At 32.6% G+C, this 24,352-nt stretch overlaps 1 protein-coding gene across 1 annotated transcript in view; it reads left to right on the top strand.

Moving 5' to 3' along the window:
- LOC132733717 (nardilysin-like) overlaps positions 1 to 24,352 on the top strand; it is a 40,737-nt gene that overhangs the window by 5,617 nt on the left and 10,768 nt on the right. The window contains exons 2-22 of the mRNA XM_060720393.1: positions 2,035 to 2,250; positions 2,763 to 2,890; positions 4,269 to 4,339; positions 5,252 to 5,333; positions 5,701 to 5,801; positions 6,677 to 6,803; positions 7,475 to 7,570; positions 8,780 to 8,902; positions 9,345 to 9,402; positions 11,548 to 11,655; positions 13,110 to 13,187; positions 14,064 to 14,184; positions 15,323 to 15,436; positions 15,567 to 15,671; positions 16,183 to 16,342; positions 19,057 to 19,107; positions 19,870 to 19,992; positions 20,482 to 20,533; positions 21,593 to 21,676; positions 22,838 to 22,910; positions 23,685 to 23,812. Coding sequence (XP_060576376.1) covers positions 2,066 to 2,250; positions 2,763 to 2,890; positions 4,269 to 4,339; positions 5,252 to 5,333; positions 5,701 to 5,801; positions 6,677 to 6,803; positions 7,475 to 7,570; positions 8,780 to 8,902; positions 9,345 to 9,402; positions 11,548 to 11,655; positions 13,110 to 13,187; positions 14,064 to 14,184; positions 15,323 to 15,436; positions 15,567 to 15,671; positions 16,183 to 16,342; positions 19,057 to 19,107; positions 19,870 to 19,992; positions 20,482 to 20,533; positions 21,593 to 21,676; positions 22,838 to 22,910; positions 23,685 to 23,812 — 2,168 coding nt within the window. The 5' untranslated portion in view covers positions 2,035 to 2,065. The remainder of the gene's footprint in view (positions 1 to 2,034; positions 2,251 to 2,762; positions 2,891 to 4,268; positions 4,340 to 5,251; positions 5,334 to 5,700; positions 5,802 to 6,676; positions 6,804 to 7,474; positions 7,571 to 8,779; positions 8,903 to 9,344; positions 9,403 to 11,547; positions 11,656 to 13,109; positions 13,188 to 14,063; positions 14,185 to 15,322; positions 15,437 to 15,566; positions 15,672 to 16,182; positions 16,343 to 19,056; positions 19,108 to 19,869; positions 19,993 to 20,481; positions 20,534 to 21,592; positions 21,677 to 22,837; positions 22,911 to 23,684; positions 23,813 to 24,352) is intronic.

The raw sequence follows: 24,352 nt of genomic DNA, 5'->3' as shown, positions 1-24,352 counted from the left end.
TATTTAAAATCGTTTAGAAAACAATTCTAATCAAATAAACTATCACAATAATGTGACTAGTAATCTTATAAATCTGACTTTTTCTCAAACTTAAACAAGGCTTTTTAAACACATCAACATCAGTATACATCTTTTCTTTTTGTATGTTGCACCACATGTTGTAACTGAAGCCATGGTTACATGAAGTTACTTGTACTTACCAACTTTGGACATCTTACATGTTGCTTTGTTAAATTCCGTACCCTCGCGAAACACAATGTGTTCCCACACCTTTCATTAGCTCACCAAAACCAAAGGTTCAGGGTGAGCTATAATTATCAAAGGGAGATACTCCGGTGTCCGTCGTCATGCGTCAACAATCGTCTTCTTCCCTGAAACTGCTGGGCAGCTTTAATACTTAAAATTTGGTCTATAGCAGCCTTTTGACAGTCACACTTAAATTTACTCATTTCAATTGGCCCCTTTTTGGGGTCAACAGATCTAAAAATAGAAAAAACCTTTAAACATCTTCTACAGTACTATAGAACTAATAGATGGATGATCACCAAACTTTGTCTGTGCCATTCTTTGGTAGTCTTTTATCAAGTTTGCTCATATTAATTTGATTGGCCCCTCTTAGGGGTCTCTAGAGCTAAAGGTAGAAATACCTTTGAACATCATTTCCAATGAAATAATTCATATATGATCACCAAAATTAATTTTGTCTGTAGCATTCTTCACAGGCTTGAATATCGGACCTGGGAAGAAAATATGACCACATTGTCTGATAAAAAAAACCCTCTTTTTTTCAGGTTAAATATGTGAAAAACCAAAAAAAACAAAAAACAAAACAAAAACCAAACAAGTGAAATATGAGCCCCTTAAAAATGTACTGTAAGTAAAGAGAAGGCCGGAAACTATAGATTCGACTCTACAAGCAAGGAGTTCAATATATATGTATCATTTTTTTATTTTTGTGTGGGGAATGTAGGAAATTGAATTAAAAGCATATATCAAATGTGAAAACATATTTCAAATGAAAAATACAGCAGTTTACATGGTTTTGGAGAATTTAAAGATGGTTGTAAAGTGGGTTAAGGGGAGGGCCGGGGGGTGTGGGGGGGGGGGTTGGTGACCAATCAATGTGATCTGGGCTAGGTACTTTTTCCCAAAAAGGCAGCATGAAAAGGCCTGTTAAAAAAGTAAGTGCTTGAAAACATGCTAGAATAACTAATTATTCATAATCATAATGTTGCTCTGACAGTGAAATAGGTTAACCCAAGAAGATTTAAACTGAAAATAAAATCATACTTTAAAAATGAAATGCAAGAATAGATACAATTCCTAAACGAATGTATAATTTGTAAGGGAAACAATAAAAATTACTGACTCACTAAAAAAAGATGGATTAGACATGAAGAGAATATGAAACAGAATTATTTCATTTAATATTTTGGCACATTTGTATTGGATTGTCATTGATGATATAACATTTCTTAATTATTATAATCAAAATATTAAACTTGTTTGGAATCATAAAATTCATATTCTAACACCACCCGCATTTTTCCCTATTGAACATAGAAGAACCGAAAGTGTGTGTTATTATGCTATAAAATCACTGTTTGACGTTCTATATTTAGACATGTGACGTAATCATTATACACGTAACGTAACTGCTAAAAATATGACGCGCTGAAAATAAGTACGGAAACAAATCAGGCGCAATTAAGCTAATTATAAGATACGGCAGCATTTATTTGTTGGTGTCGTGTTAGAATCGAAATAATATATCCAAATCAGTGATTTTATTGCGTGATAACATCACTGTTTGTAGTTTAGATGCGCATCATTATATCACACGGGCTACGCCCTCATGATATAATTCCCCGCATCCGAACTCCAAACAGTGATGTTATTGAGCAATAAAATCACAGTTCTGGATATATTATTTCTTAAGTATATTGATTTGATTATGCAAGCAATATATTATGAGGATATTATTCTTTAGAAAAATTTTATACTAATATTTTTTCTTTATGTATATTTTTAAAGGCTAGACAACAAAGATGAAGTATCTTGGAGTATGATTATCGGGCATTTGTTACGCAGAACTAGAGTTATAGCACAGGTCATTAGTAAGGGAATAACTTCCAAAAAAGTAGAAGGCATAAGAATATCCAAATATCAAAGACTGTTCTACTCCAGAGAAATGGCAAGTCCATGTACCACAGACATTGTGAAATCTCTGAATGACAAGAGGGAGTACAGGTTGGTGTAACTTATTTTTTACACTTCAAAGCATTTTTAACAATAGAGTTATAATAAGAATATCTTGATGTTTATCTTAATGATCCTGTAACTCAATTTTTTATGGTTTTTATATCATAAATACAATGCTCAAATGAAGATTTATCAATATTGTAAGTTCCAAAAAGCATTATTTGTATATAATATGACAGAATTTACATTTCATGTTAATAAAGGGAGGTAATTAGAATTTTTTCCCATAAAGTCTAAGTCTAAGTCAAACTTTTCAATAAAAAATGAATGCATATATTTTAGTAATTACATATAATGTAGACAAATATTTGCAGCACATACTTTACACATTCTTTGATGTTTGAACATAATAATATACATATATATGAAATTTCACTTAAGTGTGGTAACAACCTTAATTACAATATACAGGATTTTTAAAGCAGCATACCTCTAGATTCATACTAATTTTCGTGAAAATTTTGAATATTAATAAAGTTTTGATTTTATGTTTTATGCAGATTGTTATTCCTGGAGAATGGTTTACGAGCATTATTGATTTCTGACCTTGATGGTGAGGACCAGTCTAGTGTTGACGATGGGAACCAATCAGAATCAGACGATGAGTCAGCAGGGTCAGATAATTCTGGTAACTACATGGAAATTTCTATTATTAAAGTAAAATCAAATTTAGAAGTACTAAAACCAGTTTAAGTATTTAGTTGCATATTTTTTTTTATTTTTTAACATCTCCCTTAGTCAGTACTAATTAGGGGTGTGGTTAAAGCGTCTTTTTCTCAACCCAGGGATTTGTGGCACCAGTACTGGTTTAAGTTCTTTACAACAGAGTCATAGGGATCAATTTGACTTGCAACAACTTGTTTCATTAAAGATTTTGGTAAATATGTTTCATATAAATTTATATATATGTCATTCACTTAATTTATCTCTCATTGTTAAAGAATTTTCATTTCATCACTACACACAAACGTATGTATAAGAAAATGTGAGTGTTAAATATATAAGTTATATATAGTCCATGTGTTGACAAAGAGAATACAGTGGAACCTCTAAAGAATGACCCTATGCAGAGGATTAACCTTTTTACAACAACAGTTAGATTTCTTCCCAACGTAAGATTTCACAATAGTTTCAACTTCTCTACAGTAACACCTCTCAGTAACAACCTGCAGAGGTTGTACTGAATGTTTGTTTTTGTGATCATTTTTGTGTCGCCTTCAAAAGGCGACATATAGGGGTTACTTTTGTCGGCGGTGTCGGCGGCGTCTGTGTCGTTGTCGGCGTCCCCTAAAGCTTGTCCGGAGCATAACTCAGTCACTATAAGTCTGGTTGACTTCAAACTTGGTATGCATGCTTCTTTCAATAACCCGAAGTGCAGTGCACAAGGACCGGTACTCTGCAGTCCTTAATTTTTGAGTTATTGCCCTTTTTTAATTTTCATACTTTAATTTTGTCCGGGCCATTTCTCTTCAACTAAAAAAGCTATGGACTTGAAACTTCATAGGATGATAGATCTCATTAAGAAGAAGTGCAGTGCACAAGAATCGGTACTCTGCACTTCCTAATTTTTGAGTTATTGCCCTTTGTTAATTTTCATACTTTATTTTTGTCCAGGCCATTTCTCCTAAAGTATAAAAGCTATGGACATGAAACTTCATAGGATGATAGATCTCATTAAAAAGAAGTGCAATGCCCAAGAACTGGTACTCTGCATTTTTTATTTTTTGATTATTGCCCTTTGTAAATTTTCATACTTTATTTTTGTCCAGGCCATTTCTCATAAATTATAAAAGCTTTAGACTTGAAACTAATTATCTTATTGATAAGAAGTGCAGTGCACAGAAACTGCTGCTCTGCATTTCTTATTTTTTGAGTTATTGCCCTTTGTTGATTTTCAAATTTCATTTTTGTCCTGGCCATTTGTCCTAAACTATATTGTTCACAAGGCGACACATCCGACTCGCGGAGTTCTAGTTTTTATCAAGTGAGTGTTGTTTTTTTTATAGAAGATGAGGGGAGTGATATGGAAGTGGATGACATGTCTGATTCAGAAAATGATCTTGGCCAAGAAAAAAAGGTTTTATTTAATAATTAACATCCTTAGAAAAATGAATTGAATTATATTTTAATATAAAAGGCACATTGTACGTTGGAAAAGAATAGAATAAATTTGTCCTATTGAAACTGCAAACATGAGTTTTAGAATGTTTAAACAATAGTTTTAGAGCATGTTAGATGCACATCATTTGAATGTGAAATTATTTGCCATAATAGTTGCAAAGTGTGAACAAAGTATTATATTACTACCATACAAAATTCTAAATCAACATAACAGTTACTGTACTTACTGCCAAAAAGCAACAGAAGCAAAAGATGGTTGTGAGTGATTTTAATACAACGTTCAGTTCTTACTAAATGGCCAAATTTGTAAGAATGTGATGGAATGTCCAGCATCAAAATATATAGTTGGTTATAAAGCAACCTGCTTTTGGTCCCTTGTAGGGTCCAGAGCTAAAAAAAATTAGCCCTTAGACAAGTTCTTTCCTTTATTCCTTTACATCCCAAATTTGTTAAATGAACTTTTCCACCTTCCATTTCTGGATCTGTCTAATATTAACTTCGAGGGGGATTTAAATAACCAACAGGATAGAGCCTGGCCAGAAGGCATGGATATGCTGGCTGGTAAGGCTCTACACTGGTTGCAAAGACTAATCACTTTTGATGGTTAAGCTTCAGAGTTAACATGAGAAAACTTACTATCAGAGTCCTAATTTAAATTCATTGATTGACCTTTTGAAGAAATTCTCTAGTTCATGAGCTCAACGTGTCTTCAGTATCCTTCAATATATTAAAGGCAGAAAATTTTTTAACCTTCAGGACTATGTTTTTTTTGTAGAAAAATTGTTGTGCTGCCTTTATTTACTATCAATTGAGAATGGACATAACACATTCTAAAAATCAGTACATATTACTTTTTTTATAAATTTAGTCGGCAGCTGCTCTGTGCATTGGTGTGGGGAGTTTCTCTGACCCAGACAATATCCCTGGATTTGCTCACTTTCTTGAGCACAGTAAGTACAAAAGTTATCTCTGGTTAACACATCAGACTAGTAATCTAAGGATCTCAATCTGTGTGGGTTCAAACCCCATTATGATCAAGCCATTGTATCCTTGAGCAATAAACTTTAGTTTTATTGCTCAGTACTGGTTGGTTCCTTGAAGTGATTCAAGAGAGTGTCTTTAAGCTTATAAACACAATTAAACTAAGGTAAATTCTGTATAAACTATAGAAAACAAAATTATTAATATTACCTTTTCAAACATAAAATTATTGGATGTTGATATAATTGAATTTCAATGAGCACCTATGACCAATCATCTCTGCTTAATCTTTATTTAGAAAGTTCAATAAATGATTAGTATATGACAATATTTCAGTGGTATTTATGGGAAGTGAAAAGTACCCAGAGGAGAATGCCCTTGATGATTATCTCTCAAAACATGGTGGTTATACAAATGCTTGGACTGATCATGAAAGGGTAAATGCTTGTTTAGTTTACTGGAAATGAAAAAATATATATTTTAGAAAATTTTGGTAAACATTTGCTGAAGCATTCACTGTAGTGTAAAGATTAAAGTTTACTGTGAAAAATATGTTTGTTTCACCTCTAACCCTGTTGATTTGATATAATGAACTTGTCCTGCTTTGATTTGGAACAATCCATTTATATAAGGGGGACTTGTATCATACACATATTGATAAAATTAAACAGCCAACAGTATAGCTCTACACTGGTAACACAGGTTGTCCAGTATAACTGATTGCCTTGGTAGGAATAAAGAATATGATTCCAAGAAGGGAGTTTCTATAAAAGCTTTTAGCTTTCTACACAATCCTTTTAGTATTCGATTGTAATTTGTAATGAGGAACCATAACTCTGTTAAGCCTCATTTTTGAATTATCTCCCCTTTAAGAAAAATCTTGTCCAGGACATAACTCCAAAACCATAAGAGATATCAACAAGAAACTTTGTAGGTTGATAGATCACATTGATTAGAAGTGCAGTGCAAAGAACAGTAACTCTGCATGCCTAATTTTGGAATTATTGCACTTTTTCCAGGGACATAACTCTGAAACTACAAGAGGTGTACTTTTCTGTGTCCAAAACCTATTTGGGGAGCATCACCCGGCTCAAACCGGGCTCTTGTTACATACTCTTATCTGAAAACTGCTGTTTATGGTGTTAGATTTTCTACCTTTCATTATCCCTCCGAAAAAAGACTATCAAAGACAGGTTTTTTTCTAGCACTGGTGTAAACAGTTGATAATCCTGTTTGATACGCCAGAATAATTTCTGTTTTAGAAACTTAAGTGATAAATATTTTTGTTCAGATTTACCCTATTATATTACAGACATGCTTCTATTTTGAAGTAGAGCAGGACGCCTTTCGTAAATCTTTGGACAAGTTTGCTCACTTCTTTGTTGGACCATTATTGCTGCAAGATAGTGTTGATAGAGAGATAGAAGCTGTCGACAGCGGTGAGATTCTATTTTTAGCCTGACTTGATGGGTCTATCCTTCCTCTTGTGTTGATATAACACTTAAGTTAAAAAATGCTGTATATCTTTATATTAACCATGAAAAGTCTCATCAGCATCATAATCATCTTGATAAGTGTTTTTGTTTCACTACCATTTTGATGCACCCACCAAGGGGTTGGGGTATAAAAAAATTGTCATTGTCCATCTGTCCTGGTGTGGTGGCTGAATTGTGCTCTGGTAAATTCAATGTGTCCAACTGCAGTGATCAGGAGTGAAAACTATTTACAGTGTTTTATATAGATAAAATATTTGGTGAAATTAAAATTTGGCCCCATTCCCCCCTCAAAATAGTATGTTTTTTTCCCCCTCAAAACCGAAATTTCCCCCCTATACAGCAGCCTGAATTTGCCTGCAAAAACTATCCGTAGACTGACCAAACAATGGAATGTGCATTTTTGTCCTATTAATGCATATCTAGTTTGCCTAAATTCATAAAGGTATTGCTTAGAAGCTTGGAATTTACTTTATAATAATCATCACCTTAAGTTTTAGGCAAGGGTACATGACTCTGTAATGGATTTTGATAGAATTATGTCCCTTTGTAGTTTGCTGCAATCAACTGTCTTGAAAATCATATTGGGTTATACTTCTTGATGTATTATTTCGCAGAATTTCAAGAAACAGTTTCTAGTGATAGTGACAGACTTCACCACATCTTGATAGCTACAGCTAAACATGGAAACCCTATGTCCAAGTTTCTGCTAGGTAGGTAAATATACTATATATGATTTTTATGTTATATAGGAAATATTTGTATGTCTCATTGTCTGTTTCTAAAACTGAAATATATTATAAGAACTGAACACCAAGTATTTAGGTATAAATTGCTGTTGTGTATAATTTCAGTTTTAAAGATATAGTCAGTTAAAGAATATAATGTGTAAAATTGTCTTTTTCAAAAAGTCCAGTAAGTATGATTGATATTAACTAAAAACTTGGGAGTAATTGTTCACTCGCAAAATTCTAAAAGCCATTTTCAATTTTTAAAACTTTGTTTCAAGTTAACAATTAGTCCAGGTTTAAAGCAGCATGCCTCCAGATTCATGCTGATTTTCATGGAAATTTTGAAAATGTATTTAATAGTAAAATAGTTTGAAGTGAACAAAGAAAGTAATTTACACATTGCAAACGTTGCTTACAAACCACGTAAATAACCAAAAAGAAGGTCAAAATTGTGGAAAAAAACTTTCTGCATTTGTAACGCAGTAGAAATATGGTGATAAATAAATTAAAATCATTTATTGATTGTAAATAACATGTAGATTATTACTTGACTCTTGAATCTTTTTTACATTTCTTAAAATATTTCTCGAGTTTCATTTTCTTAAAATATTTTGAATCATCTGGAGGCATGCTGCTTTAATGAGATTTTATAAACAGCCCAGCTCTAATACAAATTTTACAAACAATCCAGTTCTAATAAAAAAGAAGCATGATTTCAACAATTAGGTCTTTTTTTAAAAAAAAAACAAAACTTTTTTAGATATAGAATTAAATGCAAAAAAATGAATGTAATAAATGGTATTGTAATGGTTTTACAACCAACTTTGTTGTTGTAAGCTTGATACTATATTTGTTCTCACTAAAGATGCCAAACTCAACAGAACTGACCAGTTTTAAAATATTACTCTGTCAGCATGTAACAGGCTTTTATATGTAATTTATTTTAGTTTGTGTTGGAAGCTATAAGCTTATTGAAACACTTTCGAATCCATTCCTGGAACCAACCAATACTAAGTAATGAATGTTAAGTTTCTTGCTCAAAGAATAAAGGCTTGTCCCTGATTGTGTTTGGACCCATGCAGCCACCAATCCTAAGATTACTAGTCTGATGCATTATCCACCACCCAGGCCACCACTCATCTTGTTTTTATAGTCTTTTAAAGCAACATAATTTGTTATCTTTATGTACAGGAAACTTGAAAAGTTTGAAGACTACGCCAGCTGAGAAAGGCATTGATGTATACGGGCAGCTTAGAGACTTCTTCAACAAATATTACACAGCTCAGTATATGACTCTTGCTGTACATTCAAAACGTAGGTCTTGTATCTGTTTAGACACTTTAATCAAGCTTTACCATCGTCAGATATTTGGCCTGCTTCCGGCAGCTTATTTTCACCATGCGACCAAGAGAGACCTAGATCAGCAGTCTAATCATTGTTTGCAATGCACGCAATTTAATCAGTGAATGTGTTGTAATGTTCCTCAAAAGATGAATGAATTGTTTTGTCGAAATTGAAAGTCAATTTAGAATTTTAATATGCAATTCATTCTTCTCTGCAGACTTTATTAATGTAAGAGGAGAAGTTGGTAGTTACTTGTGGAGAAATAGAATAGTTCCTGTGCAATGTCCTGAAATTTCTAATACGGTAGTGCAATCTAGCACTGTGACTTAAATTTATAGGCAAACAAGTAATGAACATTTATGTATTAAAACAAATGAATTGAATTAACTTAAATTCCATATCTTTTTTTCAGACAGTCTTGACACACTTGAAGCCTGGGTCAGAGAGAGTTTTAGTGGTATACATAACAAGTAAGTACATTACAACCTCTACAGAGGAACACCCTGTGGGAGACAAAGGTTTTTATACCCCCAAAGTTTGGGGGGGTATATAGGAGTCACCCGGTGGTCTGTTGGTCGGTCGGGCGGTCGGTCGGTCGGTCCAGACGTCCGTTGCATTTTCCTTGTCCGGACCATAACTTTAAGACTAATAGTTGGAATTCAATATAACTACATACAATGGTCAGGCACATTGAGAGGAAGTGCAGTGCACAAGAACCATAACTCTATCTTGACTAATTACAGAGTTATTGCCCTTTGTTACTTTTCCTTGTCCGGGGCATAACTTGAAAACTACTGGTTGGAATTCTAAACAACTTCATACAATTGTCAAACACAATAAGGGGAAGTGCAGTGCACAAGAACCATAACTCTATCTAAAGTAATTACAGAGTTATTGCCCTTTGTTACTTTTCCATTGCTTTTTTTAACCGGAGTATAACTTGAAGACTAATGATTGGAATTCAATACATTTTCATACAATGATTAAGCACATTGAGAAAAAGTGCACTGCACAAGACCCATATCTCTATCTTGACTAATTACAGAGTTATTGCCCTTTTGTTTGTCTTCCGTGTCTGGAGCATAACTTAAAAATTACTGGTTGGAATTCAAATCAACTTCATACAATTGTCAAACACAGTAAGGGGAAGTGCAGTGCATAAGAACCATAACTCTATCTAAAGTAATTACAGAGTTATTGCCCTTTGTTACTTTTCCATTGCTTTCTTTTGTCCGGAGTATAACTTGAAGACTAATTGTTGGAATTCATTATAACTTCATACAATGGTCAAGCACATTGAGAGAAAGTGCAGTGCACAAGAACCATAACTCCATCTTGACAAATAACAGAGTTATTGCCCTTTGTTACTTTTCCTTGTCCAGAGCATAACTTGAAAACTACTGTTTGGAATTCAATACAACTTCATACAGTTGTCAAGGACATTAAAAGGAAGTGCAGTGCATAAGAGCCATAACTCCATTTTGACAAAATACAGAGTTACTGCCCTTTGATACTTTTCCTTGTCTGGAGCATAACTTAAAACATACTGGTTGAAATTCAAAACAACTTCATACAATGGTCAAGCACAAAAAGAGGAAGTGCAGTGCACAAGAACTATAACTCCATATTCAGTATTTATAGAGTTATTGCCCTTTGATCCTTTTCTTTGTCTTTCTGGACTTATTACAGAGTAATTCAATAAAACTTCATCAATGGCCAACCACATTGAAAGGAAATGCAATATACAAGAACCACAACTATCTTTAATTGCCCACAACCATAACTCTATATTTCAATTCTTTTACAAGATATTCTGTTACTAGTAACATCCTCATTTCCGAAGCAGTCTTGTGGGGGTATTAATCACATTTAGTGATAGTTCTAGTTGTTGTTGCTGAGGGGGTGTTGCTCTAGAGGGGTTAAATTTATTGTGTAGTCTTACTTTGGGAAGAATTGATATGGTTGTTGTAAAGAGGTGATTGCTCTACAGAGGGTATGTCTACCGAAGTTGTACAGCACTTAAAAGTATTCCTTGTTAAATTTATTGGTAATAATGTTGTGATGTGTATGAAGGAATTGATAGTTTTAAATGCAAGAATTCTGACTTTTTCATCTTTTTTTGCGAAGTTAATGAACATATTCCTTTGTAATAATTTCTTTGCAAATTATGTTATTAATGTTAAAACCATGCCTTTATGTAGAAGGATATATTGTATTAAAATGTTATTTAGAGGCGCACATGGAAAATTGGGAACCTAAATGTGTAGCCTCTTACTTACTTACTTACTTACTTTACTTTACTTTACTTTACTTTACTTAACTTAACTCTTCACACTTAACAACTTAACTTAACAACTTAACTTAACTTAACAACTTTACTTACTTACTTATGTCTCTTGAGCGCATTGTTTATATTATGTTATAAAAAGGTGATCTCATTCTTAAATATATACAAAGGTGGCCTTTAACAAGATTTTTTCCTAGGGCCTTTATTTTGAGATGTAACTTGGCACAGATAAGATATTTTATGAGATTACTGGGCTAAGTTTTAAACTTTGTTATTCAATGACATGCATAAAACAATAAATGATACTATATTTCTTTCTTTTTTCCAGTAAGGAGGCCCCAGTTTCTTTTACCAAGTTCAAGGACCCATTTGATACTGATGGTTTTAGAAAATTATTTAAAGGTAGTATTCATGCTGAAAGTTTATATTATTCAAGGTTTACAGTCCATTGTAACCCTTGATTCTGCATGCCTCCAGATGAACAAAAATCTTTCCAGAAAATTTTCCTTAATAAAACTGAACACAGACTTTAAGAAAAGTAGAAATATTGACCATTCAAGTAATAATTTACATGATAAATGTAATGAACTACTGATTTTAGTATTTATCACTATTTTTGAGAGCTATTTGCATATATTGACATTTATTGTGTAATGATCATGATAAAGGATACATGAAACGATGACAATTAATCATTGATAGTATAAAATTCATTTTAATACTTTACCTTCGTCGTCATAACTGTGAACCATGTTTTAATTTACTTAATCTTTAGCACTTAGGCTGCTATAGCAATGAATATACTTTACAATTGAGGTTAGTTAATATGTTGTATTACACTTTACCACTCTGTTTACATAGATAAGCTAAGGAATGAACCTTTGATGTCCAAGGAATAACTATGTCTGTATAATTACTCATTAATTTCTGATGCCAAGCTGAGTTATATACAAATTAATTTTAATGTTTGATTGTATATAGAATATTGTATACAGCTTAATTGAATTGAATGCGTTGGAACCTACACGTGCAAGTAAGCAATGATGTATAATTTCTGCTCATTGCCTGAATGGTTTCACCGTCAGAACTATTTAGTCTGCTAAGATAACTAGGTCTGTTCGACATCTGTAATAAATATAGCCACAATAAATTGTATAGCATTGATAATGACCACCAGTCACTAGATTATGTAACATGTAGCATCAATAACTAATGCCTCACCACCTAGCTTCACCTTGATGATTATACTATCTAGATATTGTATGTGTAGCTATCTTGAGTAAGTACTCCTGGGTGGTGTTTGAGGTTGAATGTGTTTGATGGTCAGGGCTGCTGGGACTAAACAAATATTTTCGTACTCATGAGAGTATGGCAACATTTTAGAAATGTGTTACAGAGACATCCATGAGAGCTCTCACAGATAATTGTATTTAAATTATAGCTGTGTTAAGGTACTTTAAAGCATGCTTAATGTTCCAAAGTTTCCTTAAACCACTGCTTTCTTCACTTAAAATAAGGACTGAATATAGAAAATTGAGAAAATTCTTGAAAACTCCCAAAAATTATATTTCACTATCTACCCAGCTTAACAATCAGGCAAACATTGTTAGTGGCTATTTTTATGGTTAAATATACCATTTAGACATGTCTATGTTAAGTATCGTTTATAAACAATTTCAAATGAGTGTTAGATTTTTTATTTTTTCTTCAAATTATCTCATGGTTTGTGCAAGTAAATTCCCCAATTTCAAAGGGATAAATTGTTGTAATAAAAACGAAACAAAAACATAAAAAAACAACAACAAAAAAACTAAAAAAACTGGATAGTTTAAAGTTTATGGTAACGGACATCCCTGTTGTTTCAGGATTTTATTATTTATTTTTTTACAGGACAAAGCCTATAGAGTATATTTCAAATCTGCTGAACTATGAAGGCGAAGGAAGTATCTATTCTTATCTTAAAAAAAGGTAAAAATTTATCTATGTAATTTGAATAGAGAAATATTTTTTAGGGTTTGGTTTTACGCCCCAACACAGTATGAGTCACATGGTGACTTTCCATCTTTACTGGTGGAGGAATACCTCGATGCCATTCTGTGCATTTTTTCAGACATGAACAGGCACCTGAGTATAAAAATACTGATGCTTGTAAGCTAGCTGGATATCCTCCTCACATGAAAGAATCCAAAGTCCCTGTCTGGATTCAAATCCACAGCAGTGAGGGGGAAGTAATTTGAAGAACTGTCAAAAAATGCTATAGCATGACAGCTCTGAATTTTGTATACATGTAGAACATATTATTGATCATGTGTTATAAAATAATGTATTTAATGACTTTAAGTGTAAGATATTTCCAAATAAAAAGATAAGCATAATTTTTACAAATACATTGGGCTGACTGAATGATAAGCATAATTTTTACAAATACATTGGGCTGACTGTAATTCACCTTTATAAGAAAGAAAAACTTTTATAAATATTTATAAAGAAAACAACTACAGAAGAACATAAGTAAGTTGAAGGGACTTATGTAAAAACTGTGAAACCTCGGGACTTTGACTAATGTATTTGTCTCAATTTTATTGCAAAATTTACAAAAGGTGTAGAAAATGGACCGTGTAAAAAACATGACACATTGAAAAAGTTAATACATAAATATTGACTCATATACATGTATAGGTTTTTATAAAGAATTAGGGGAATTAAAGAATAATTTCATTGTAATTTGACACATAAAGAAAATAGATGATTTCAAGTTCAGCACATAGAAGTTCTACTGTATTATAAGAGAACAGGTAAATAAAAAATTGTGAGACACTTTTCACTGGGAGTGCTACTTTTTAGAATGTGGGCAGTGGAGTTGCTGGGAGGGAATACCGGAGAAGGATATGATATGAACCAGATTTGGACCGGACTGGACATCTGTATCACCCTAACTGACGAGGGTCTTAAACATTGGAGTGAGGTGAGTGGTAATTTTTTTCTTAACTTTTCAAATTATGTGTCCTTGATGGTTGACACCTTTACTGATTTAGCTAAGAAAATTTGATATCTTGGTTTAGCAGACACCAATCTGGCATGAGTATAGTTTACTGTTTATGTTGATTTGAAGAAAAAAGTAAATCACCTTTTGTCTAATTTGTCATTTGTATTTTGTTGTCCCTGCTTATGAGTGATCTCTTCCTTTTTCAGAACTTTATTATCAGAACAGAATATTTAAATTTTATATCTTGGTTAAGCAGGCACCAATCTGGCATGAGCATAGTTTACTGTTTATGTTGATCTTAAGTATAAAGTAAATTACGTTTCGTCTAATTTGTCATTTGTATTTTGTTGTCAGTGCCTTTGAGCCAACTCCCTTTTTCAGAATTTTATTATCGAAACAGCAGGTGTCTAGTGCTCAGAGGCAGCTGTCAAAAGTTTGTCCTGTAGTGTACTTAATCTCAGTGTTGTAATGTTTTCTATAGTCCTTTTGAAATCAGTGTTATCAGTTATCCAGTGATTAAGATAGAATAATGCCGAAGCCAGTGTTAGGGTTATGAGAAATAGAGAATACATGGTTGATGCTGAAAAGGAGAAGGTTTATCTGGTGAGGGAGAAAGTGTATCTTGGCGAGTTTAAGTGAGCCAAGATTTGCTTTCTCAGCTAACTGGATAAATTTTTTCCATCCTGACAACAACCTTGTATTCAATTAATTCTGCTTTTATCTAGTTTAACCATGTTTTTGGATTGTTATAATGTTTTCATTTCACTGATAAAACAATGGCTATATGTAGTGTTTTTTAATTGTTGCTAACCATGTGAAGTCATCATAGGCTAACCATGTGACATAATGACTGGAGATAGATCTATAACTTTATTTGGCAAGGCTTTAACCAGCTGATAATATAGACAGTAGCAGGATAAATGTTGCACTTTTATCTCTTATGAATAGATTCTATCTTAATATAAGTCTGCAATTTTCATGTACTTATTTTGATCTGCCCATTTTAAAATTTCCTAATGGTGAAATGTTATTCATTTTCATGTTGCATATATTCTGTGATGTATTCCAATAGTACAACTAGAACTGACAATATGCATTTTCTATTTTCTGTAAGCAGGTTGTTAAAGTTATATTTCAATACCTGGACCTGATGCAACGAGAAGGACCGCAGGAGAGTTTCTATAATGAACTAAAAGTTATTGAAGAAACAAAGTTTAGGTGGAAAGAGAAGGTATAGTACATTTTATTAAAATGATTTTTTTTCCAAAGTATTATAAGAATCATTATATTCTCCATTGTTTATCCTAGTGTCCATGATAAAAAGAATTGAAATTATCTAGTAATTCTGATTGTAATTTCAGGGAGATCCAGCTGAATATGTAGAAAAGGTTTCTGACAATATGCAGTTGTACCCTTCAGAAGATTATCTTACAGGACATAAATTCTTGTACAAGTTTGATGAAAAGGTTTGTCAGTTTCTGGCAAATATTGTCAGATGTTTGTCAGTTTTATGATATTTGTGGTCATTTATTGCCAGTTTTATACCAAGAATGAGAAACATATTATAATTTTAAGTGTCAGTTATACAATATTTATTGATCTAAATTTTTTATATCAGATTAACAAAAGATCAGTTACTGTAAAGCCAGAAAATATGTGCGAGAGGTTAAATTTTGCTGTTTTCACTAATTAAAGATTTTTGTGGAAAAAATGTTAGCTTAGTATCTACTATTAAAGTTTGCTGAACTGAAAGTAGATGTTTGAGAAATATTTAACCTCGCCAATTAAACTGACATATTGATTTTACAAATTTTAGGCCTTGAGAAAATATCTGTTTTGAAGGTAGTCTTTCTTCACTTTAGTAAATTTTAGTGATTTACCCATGGTTACCACTTTGTTCAGCTATAATAGTGTTTAAAATAGATTTGTGTTGCTGTGACATATGTAGTATTAAACTTTTATTTTATGTTATTTCAGGTTATAAACAATTGTATGGAACATCTAAGGGCAGACAACTGTAATGTTATGTTAACCTCTACAAACTTCACAGAGAGTGATTGCCCCTTGAAAGAACATTGGTTTGGCACTCATTATTCTGTTGAAGACATTCCTAAAGAACAACTACAATCTTGGACTGGTAAGAATTATTTTTAGACGGATTTCTGTATAATGATTTATGGATACTACTGATTGTAGTACATTGTATTCAATTTTAGCCTGACTTTTTTTTTGTAAAAGGTATTGTTACAGTCCTGGCAGTATTACTGTTACCACCGTCCACAAACTTGTACCGTGATCATAACTTTTTAAGTTCTTGTTCATTCCTTGTATTGAAGCATTCTGAGTATAAAAAGGAAAATAAGACTTTTTACATATTAAAGAAGAGTTGAGCTTTGTGAATATTTTATTCAGAATAAAGAAAATTTAAACTGAGTAAAATAGTCATTTTTCTCTCATCACTGATTCAGAAATCATATGGGATTACTAGTCACTTGTGGAGGAATAGGTAATTGTTAGTTATCAAGAAAGTGTTTTGTACTCATTTGTGGTCTAAAATTTCAAAAAAATAAGATTCTTTGAAATACATGTAGCATAAAAACTGGCAGTTTCATCACGGCTGATAAATTAATAAGATTTCAGCAGCAAAGTGTTTATGTTCTCTGACCCCAATACATATGTAAGATAATCTCCGAAACATACTTTTCCTACCAAGTAACCAGCTCATGTTAAAAATAAACAGCACTGGGAGACTGCCACTTTATTAAACAAGCAGTTTATGAATGACCTTCATCATTTAGATCATTGTTGTGTTGATTTATTTATAACAAAAAGAACAGAAACTCGAGTAAATCAGGTTTACTGAGTCGACAATTTTCACTCTTTACCGAGTTTTTATTTGTTTGGGTTGTCAGACCAAACAAATAATGGTAGCGAAATTTCGGAGTCTAATGCTGTTAATTGCAAATGCCTAAGGTAGTCCACTTTTTTGAAGCGGTTACTTCCCTTTATATGTACACTAACGCCGAAAAATTCAGGGGAGATCAATGCGTAAAGATTGTCAAATGACAAGCGCATTAATTTTCAAGCAAAGTAGTTCCCGAATGGTCGAAGATTTCTAATATTGTTACATTCTTTATAGATATACATGCTTACTGTAAGCTCCATGATTATTTACATCTGTGTTTAGCATCGAAATGATAAGTTACAAAACCTAATTTAGAATAATATGGTTTTCTTCGGCCTTTTACATCTAACCTCACCGTGGCCGAGGGGTTTGCCCGCTCGCTTATGAAACCAGAGGTCTCGAGTTCAAATCCCAGTTAAGGCAACTCATTTTTTAGCTCACCTGTCACAAAGTGACGGTGAGCTTTTGTTATCGCTTTTCGTCCGTCGTCCGTGTGTCGTCTGTCCGTCCGTCGTCCGTCCATCCGTAAACTTTTGCTTTAAATGACATCTTCTCATAAACCACTGAGCCAATTTTATCCAAACTTCACAGGAATGTTCCTTTGGTGGTCACCTTTAAAAATTGTTCAAAGAATTTAATTCCATGCAGAACTCTGGTTGCCATGGCAACCGAAAGAAAAATCTTTAAATATCTTCTTTTAAACAACCCTAAGAGCTAGAGCTTAGATATTTGGCATGAAACATCTTCTAGTGAGTGTCTACCAAGTTTGTTCAAATAAAAGCCCTGGGGTCAAAATTGGCCCCGCCCCAGGGGGTCATTGATTTTCCCTTTATGCATATAGTAAAAACTTAAAAATCTTCTTTTAAAGAACCCAAAGAGCTAGAGCTAAGATATTAGGCATTAAACATTTTCTAGTGAGTGTCTACCAAGTTTGTTCAAATAAAAGCCCTGGGGTCAAAATTGGCCCCACCCCAAGGGGTCATTGATTTTCCCTTTATGCATATAGTAAAAACTTAAAAAAAATCTTCTTTTAAAGAATCCAAAGAGCTAGAGCTAAGATATTTAGCATGAAACATGTTCTAATGGGTGTCTACCAAATTTGTTCAAATAAAAGCCCTGGGGTCAAAATTGGCCCCGCCCCGGGGGTCATTGATTTTCCTTATATGTGTATGGCAAAAACTTAAAAATCTTCTTTGAAAAAACCCATATAGCTAGAGTTTAGATATTAAGCATAAAACATCTTCTAATCAGTGTCTACAAAGTTTGTTCAAATAAAAGCCCCGGGGTCAAAATTGGCCCTGCCCCGGGGGTCATTGATTTTCCTTTTTTGTGTATAGCAAAAACTTAAAAATCTTCTTTGAAAAAACCCATATAGCTAGAGTTTAGATATTAAGCATGAAACATCTTTTAGTAAATTTCTACAAAGTTTGTTCAAATAAAAGCCCCGGGGTCAAAACTGGCCCTGCCCCAGGGGTGTCATTGTTTTTAACTATATGTGTATAGTAAAAACTTAAAAAATCTTCTTTTAAAAAACCCAATGAGCTAGAACTTAGATGTTTAGCATGAAACATCTTCTTATGGGTGTCTACCAAGTCTGTTCAAATAAACAAATAAAAGCCCTTGGGTAAAAATTGGCCCTATACAGGTGAGCGACCTCAGGGCCATCATTGCCCTCTTGTTTAATTTTTTTTTTTAAGTCAAATCAACATTGAATTGACTATTAGTGTTGCAATTAGTCTTATAGCCAATTTTCTACAGTTAAAACACTGGAAAGCACTGGTGGTACTATACAAAAACAAATTGGTTTATAATCTCACAGCCTTCACCTTTCTGACATTTTGAGACCAAAACAAATTCAGCGCCTTCTGTGCTTTGATTCAAATCTGTTAAGAGTCTACATGAACATTAGTGTAGTTTGTCCAATCTTATTTTTCTTTCTATTGAAGATTTTGAGCAGAATTGTGAGCTGTTTTTACCAAAGGAGAACCATTTTATTGGTATGATGTTCAGAATATTTATTGCGAAATTTATTACTGCACTAATTCATTTAAGTGACATTTTACATATCCAAAGGTATAAAGTGAGTGAACAGGTAAAAGTCATGGTAAAAGTTTACATTTTGCCACAATTGTTTTCAATTTTATAATTTACATCTCATGAATGATAAATAACTCATTTTTGGTTAGGAAATTTATGTTAGTATTGGTCAGTATTTACCTGTAATGTTCAAATTATAAAAAGAGTATATATTTTAGACAGATTTATATTTTATCATAAACATTTTTCCAATATCGAGTTTTTGTCAGTCATTACGATAGCAGTCAATCTTTTGAAATGTCTAGTCAATTCAGCTCAACTTGACGATAAAAATATGAGCATAATGTCACTTATAGAGTTACCTTATACTAAATTTTTTCATAAACTTGTGTTTCCTGTTCTTTATTTCAGTCTACTGATTTTTTTTCTGTATGTTATTGATACAGGCTGGTCATATAGCATATAATTATATAATTATGATAAATTGGGACATGATTATTTACTAGTCAGTTTTAAATTATATGTGTAGAATTTTTATAGATTTTTTGTAATGGTGTGCCTTTAACCAGGAACAATTTTCATCAAGAAATTCTTATTTTAATTCATTCTAAAGTATAGAAATAAGAACTGGCTAGCTGGGGTATTGTCCCTATGACCATTTTCATTTTGCTGCATTAAGATGTTAAGTTCATGATATTACAATTTGCTGATTTTATTTTTAGCAACAGATTTTACATTGAAAGACCTCCCAGCAGAAGATTTAAAGCCAGTGCCCATGATGGTGTCATCATCTAGTCAACATAAATTGTTCTTTAAGAAAGACACAAAGTTTAATGTACCAAAAGGTAAGGTAATGCAGCTTACATATAAATCATTTATAAATAGGAGATACTTACTTTGAGAGTGTAATAGGCATTGTCATGCAGTTGTACAGAATTGAAGTTCAGAGATATTTTAATATAATTACAAAGGCAATAAGCCTGAGCAACAGTATGATCAACCACTGTAGAATTGAGTGCTTTTAATAAACCAAATTTAAGATCACTGTTCTAATTAAGTGTTCAAGTGTGTATGGCCCAAATTGTGTGCATTTATCATTTTTAACAGAGCTATAGCCCTTTTTGTTTTGTTCTTTTTCCTATAAGATATATTGGCGAAAAATTTCACGTAATTTAAAGTTCCAGTCATTTATTCAAGATGATGTTGACAGGTATTTGCAAGAGCATCCGTCATTGTTTGGTTAAAATTACTTCTTCATCTTTCTTACCTATCAAGTATTTTCATACTTTTAAAGAATGTTTTATTGTTATCTTTATTTTTATTATCTCCTGCAGGATACATTTATATGCATTTGAAAAGCCCTGTTGTCTGTGATAATCTGAAGAGGTAAGGCTAGTTTTACTTATTCATGCTATACATATCAGCTTCTTCACCCCTTGTGGGTGAGGGGTTGCCTTTAATAGTTAAGGCATCAGAATTTCAGTCACTCTTTATTTCTGCGTGATCTTATGGGTTCTGATAACTGGAGTTTATGCATCTCTTGGCTCTAAAGGGTGAGGAGGTTTTGCCCTTGGTGTTGCTTTGCCAAAATCATCTTTCCTGTTTTGGTAACATATGTTGGTACACCGTAAAACCAAACAGAATCACCAGATCCTTCCATTTATAGGGAGTCACTAGAATTGTTTCTCTTTATATTACACATTTCTCTATGCCACAACTTGGAATAATAGTTCCAGGCCTGGTTGTTTCAGAAAAAGATTATATCATGCCTAACTGTTTCTGGACTTCTTTAGTCTTTGTTCATTTGTCAGTCTTTGTTTTTAATCTGTTATATATACGTCTGAATGAAAGCATGAATTTGACTTGCAAAATAACCTTGACCTTTAAATGACCTTATAATTCAAGGTCAAATTTTCAGAAGTAAAATTAACCACAACACAGTCTTTTAATAGGAGTACTGTGAGCAGCTTTGTGTTTTACGATGATTGTTTGAGATAATGAAATGTAATATAATGATTGGATTGGATTGGATTTGATTGAGCCTGTTCATGGACGGTACTGAAAAGTGCAAGTTACCTTCCACGCCCCTAACACTGGGTTAAGCAGAAGTCAACATTTAAACATGAATATGGTGAAATTTTGAATTTAGATACAGCTGCAGATGTGTTCATACAGGGGTTATCATGGAACCTTCAATGTGTCAATTCTGTGCCATTCCATGAAAAGCGGCTTATGGTCCTTGTTTTAAAGTCTTGTTTTAAGTTTTTCATAATTGTTAGCCAGTTACCTTTTCAATCAAAGCCTTATAGTATGATATATGTCTGAATCATTCTTTTGTTTAAAAGAGGATGATAAAAAAAAACAAGTTAAAGATGTTATAAATAGAGACTGCTGAATTTGTATTAGTTTTCATAGTCATTGAGCATATGCTGTTATTTATTTCAGCTCAGCTTTGTTTGATTTATTTATTGCAATACTGAATCAGAATATTTCTGAGCCAACATACCCTGCTGTGGTAGCTGGATACAAGTAAGTTAGCAACAGGTCTTAGATATTCTATATATTATCAATTAGAGCTTTGTTAATTCTGATGGCTATTAACAATCTTTAGAGGCTTTAAATATATGTAAAAGAGGAAAACATTTCTATATATTAGTGGGTTAGATAATATTAGTTAGTATTATGAAGAAATACTAAAAAAAAATTTTTAAATTAGGAAAGAAAAAATACTGATACCAGTACATACTTTGTTTTGTAAAAGGAGTGCTTAGTAATGTATTCTTACCCTGACCTGCTGGACACGAGTTATTATACTTTGCCATAGGTATAGAGCCAGGCCAGCCTGCACATCACTACAGTATAACAAGGTTCTGTGCACTTGGTAGCTTCATTTTTATATTATAATATTCAAGTCTGTCAGTGTTAAGATTGCTCCAGTTTGAAAATTCGCCATATCCATTGCTTAAATTTAGTAGGTAGGGCTAAATTGACCCATTTCAAAAAACAAACTTAAAGGGTCTAAGTCCATGACATGTAAAAATTTAATGAGCTAAGCATTATAGTAGACTGTTTATATATTGTTTTAAACAATCAACAGTGTTGTAAGACTTTACAGATAATATTTACTTGACCAGGCATTATTTAAGATTGTATAAAGTTTGGATGCAAGGAATTATAGCCCAAGTGATATGATGCATATCCAACAGACAAACACTTGATAAAATCACTGATTGGGATATTTTATTTCAATTCTAACACGACATCAACAAACTGATACTAAGCTTAAGTAATTGATTTGTTTCCATACTTCCATACTTATTTTCAGCACGCATGGCAGTTTTAATGGTTATGTCTTAAATGTCAAATGGTTATGTTACATGTCTAGATATAGAATGTCAACAGTGATTTTATTGCATAATAACACACACTTTCGGGCCTTCAATGTTCAAAAGGGGAAAATGCGGATCATGTTAAAAATCATGGGTATCTGTTAAAAATCTCTTGGGCAAAAATACCAACAAAAAATCAAAATTGTCAGACTGCATTGGATCTCAGTTTAGATTGATTTACCCTTATTTTTGGCCTGATATGATTTATCATACTTAACTTCATTATTATAATAACATACTGAATGTTGAAATTGTTGGAAAGAACAAATGAATGTGTTATGAATAATTTTATGGTATTCAGGATTGGATGTATGTGTGATCCAGTTCAGACAGGTATGGTGGTAGAAGTGGATGGCTTTAATCATAAGATACAGGTACATAAAACACTAATTCATCCAATTTGTGTTCATTGTTACGGAAATTTATGAATTGTTCTAACGAGTGAAAAATTGAAAATGTATTAAGTTATTTAAGCTAGCCTGAGGTACTTACTGTTCACAAAAATATCCTGTACCAGGTAACTTGTTGAAATATGCAGAAATTTCTCTTACTCCATGAGTAAAGGGACTGGGAAGGGGAAAATAAAATTTTGATGCTAAAAAAGTAAGTTCTGTCATATTTTGCTAAGACATAATTCTCCTGGGTTGTGAAAATCTATATATTTCTTAACTTTTGAATATATTTGTCTTAGATTTGATTTTTTGACGATTTGTTTCATTAACTACATTTTGTCAAGTACATTTAGATTTCATTGTGATGAAAAACCATAACTCTCTTTTGTATAAATTTGGAGTTATTGCCCTTGGTAAATTTTCAAACTTTATTTTTATCTAGAGCAAAACTTTTATGTCAGCATGATATATCCGCTCACTATCATCATAAAACATTATAGTACCCTACTGACAAATGTGTCATGCAAGGTTTCTTAGATAGAACATGGCAGTTCTAATTGATATTTTTGTCACCAAATTTGACCATTATGTAATTAAATTGATTAAGCCGTAATGCATATATCTACATGTAGGTGACCTTCATGCATGTTCTATTAGTTTGAGCCATAACTTCTATTAAATAGTATAACAGTTTTTTTCGAAATTTTGTCAATGAATTTGGTGCTGAATTACAAACATTTGAATTCTTCTGAACAGGAAGTACTACTGCTGACCTTTGACCTGATTAAAAATTTCTCCTGTGCAGATGACCTGTTTCATGCAATGAAAGCTGAAGTAAAGAAAACCTACCATAATGAGATAATGAAACCGTCGTCTGCTGCAAGGTATGTCCACAGTTTTATTATTGTATGTTATAATACTAATACTTCACTTCCAAAATTTGCAGAAATGCTGTAATTTTATTACCAAATTTTTGTAAGCGTTTGAAAATTCATTATTTCAAAATTAGTATATAAATAAACTCTGAAAAAAAATACATCCTTTTCTTTTACTGTTTTAAAGAATATTGTCAGTGCCTTACTTATTTTTGAATTGCAATTGGTGTTACACTAGGTTAGGGTTTTGCAATGCAACCACTGAAAATATTTACTTCAACTTTCACATATTGGATTGACTAGCCAAGGCCAATAACTAAAGAGATTTTACTGAAATATATCTAGATAAGAGTTCCCATGCAATTTTTGTCTCCCAACCACTGTAATTGTTCATTTCTGGCCAAGTGGTTAAGATCTTTGACTTTAAATCACTTGCACCTCACCCTTGTGGGTTTAAACCTGGACAGGGACTTTCGATTCTTTTATGTAAGAAAGCTATCCTGCTAGTTTATTAACCATTAGTGGTTCTACTCAGGTGCCCATTCATGC

The sequence above is a fragment of the Ruditapes philippinarum genome, unplaced genomic scaffold (genome assembly GCF_026571515.1).
Source record: "Ruditapes philippinarum isolate M1 unplaced genomic scaffold, ASM2657151v2 ctg4700_1_1_1_1, whole genome shotgun sequence".
In the NCBI taxonomy this organism is placed as follows: domain Eukaryota; kingdom Metazoa; phylum Mollusca; class Bivalvia; order Venerida; family Veneridae; genus Ruditapes; species Ruditapes philippinarum.
This window is presented reverse-complemented; position numbering and strand designations above follow the sequence as displayed.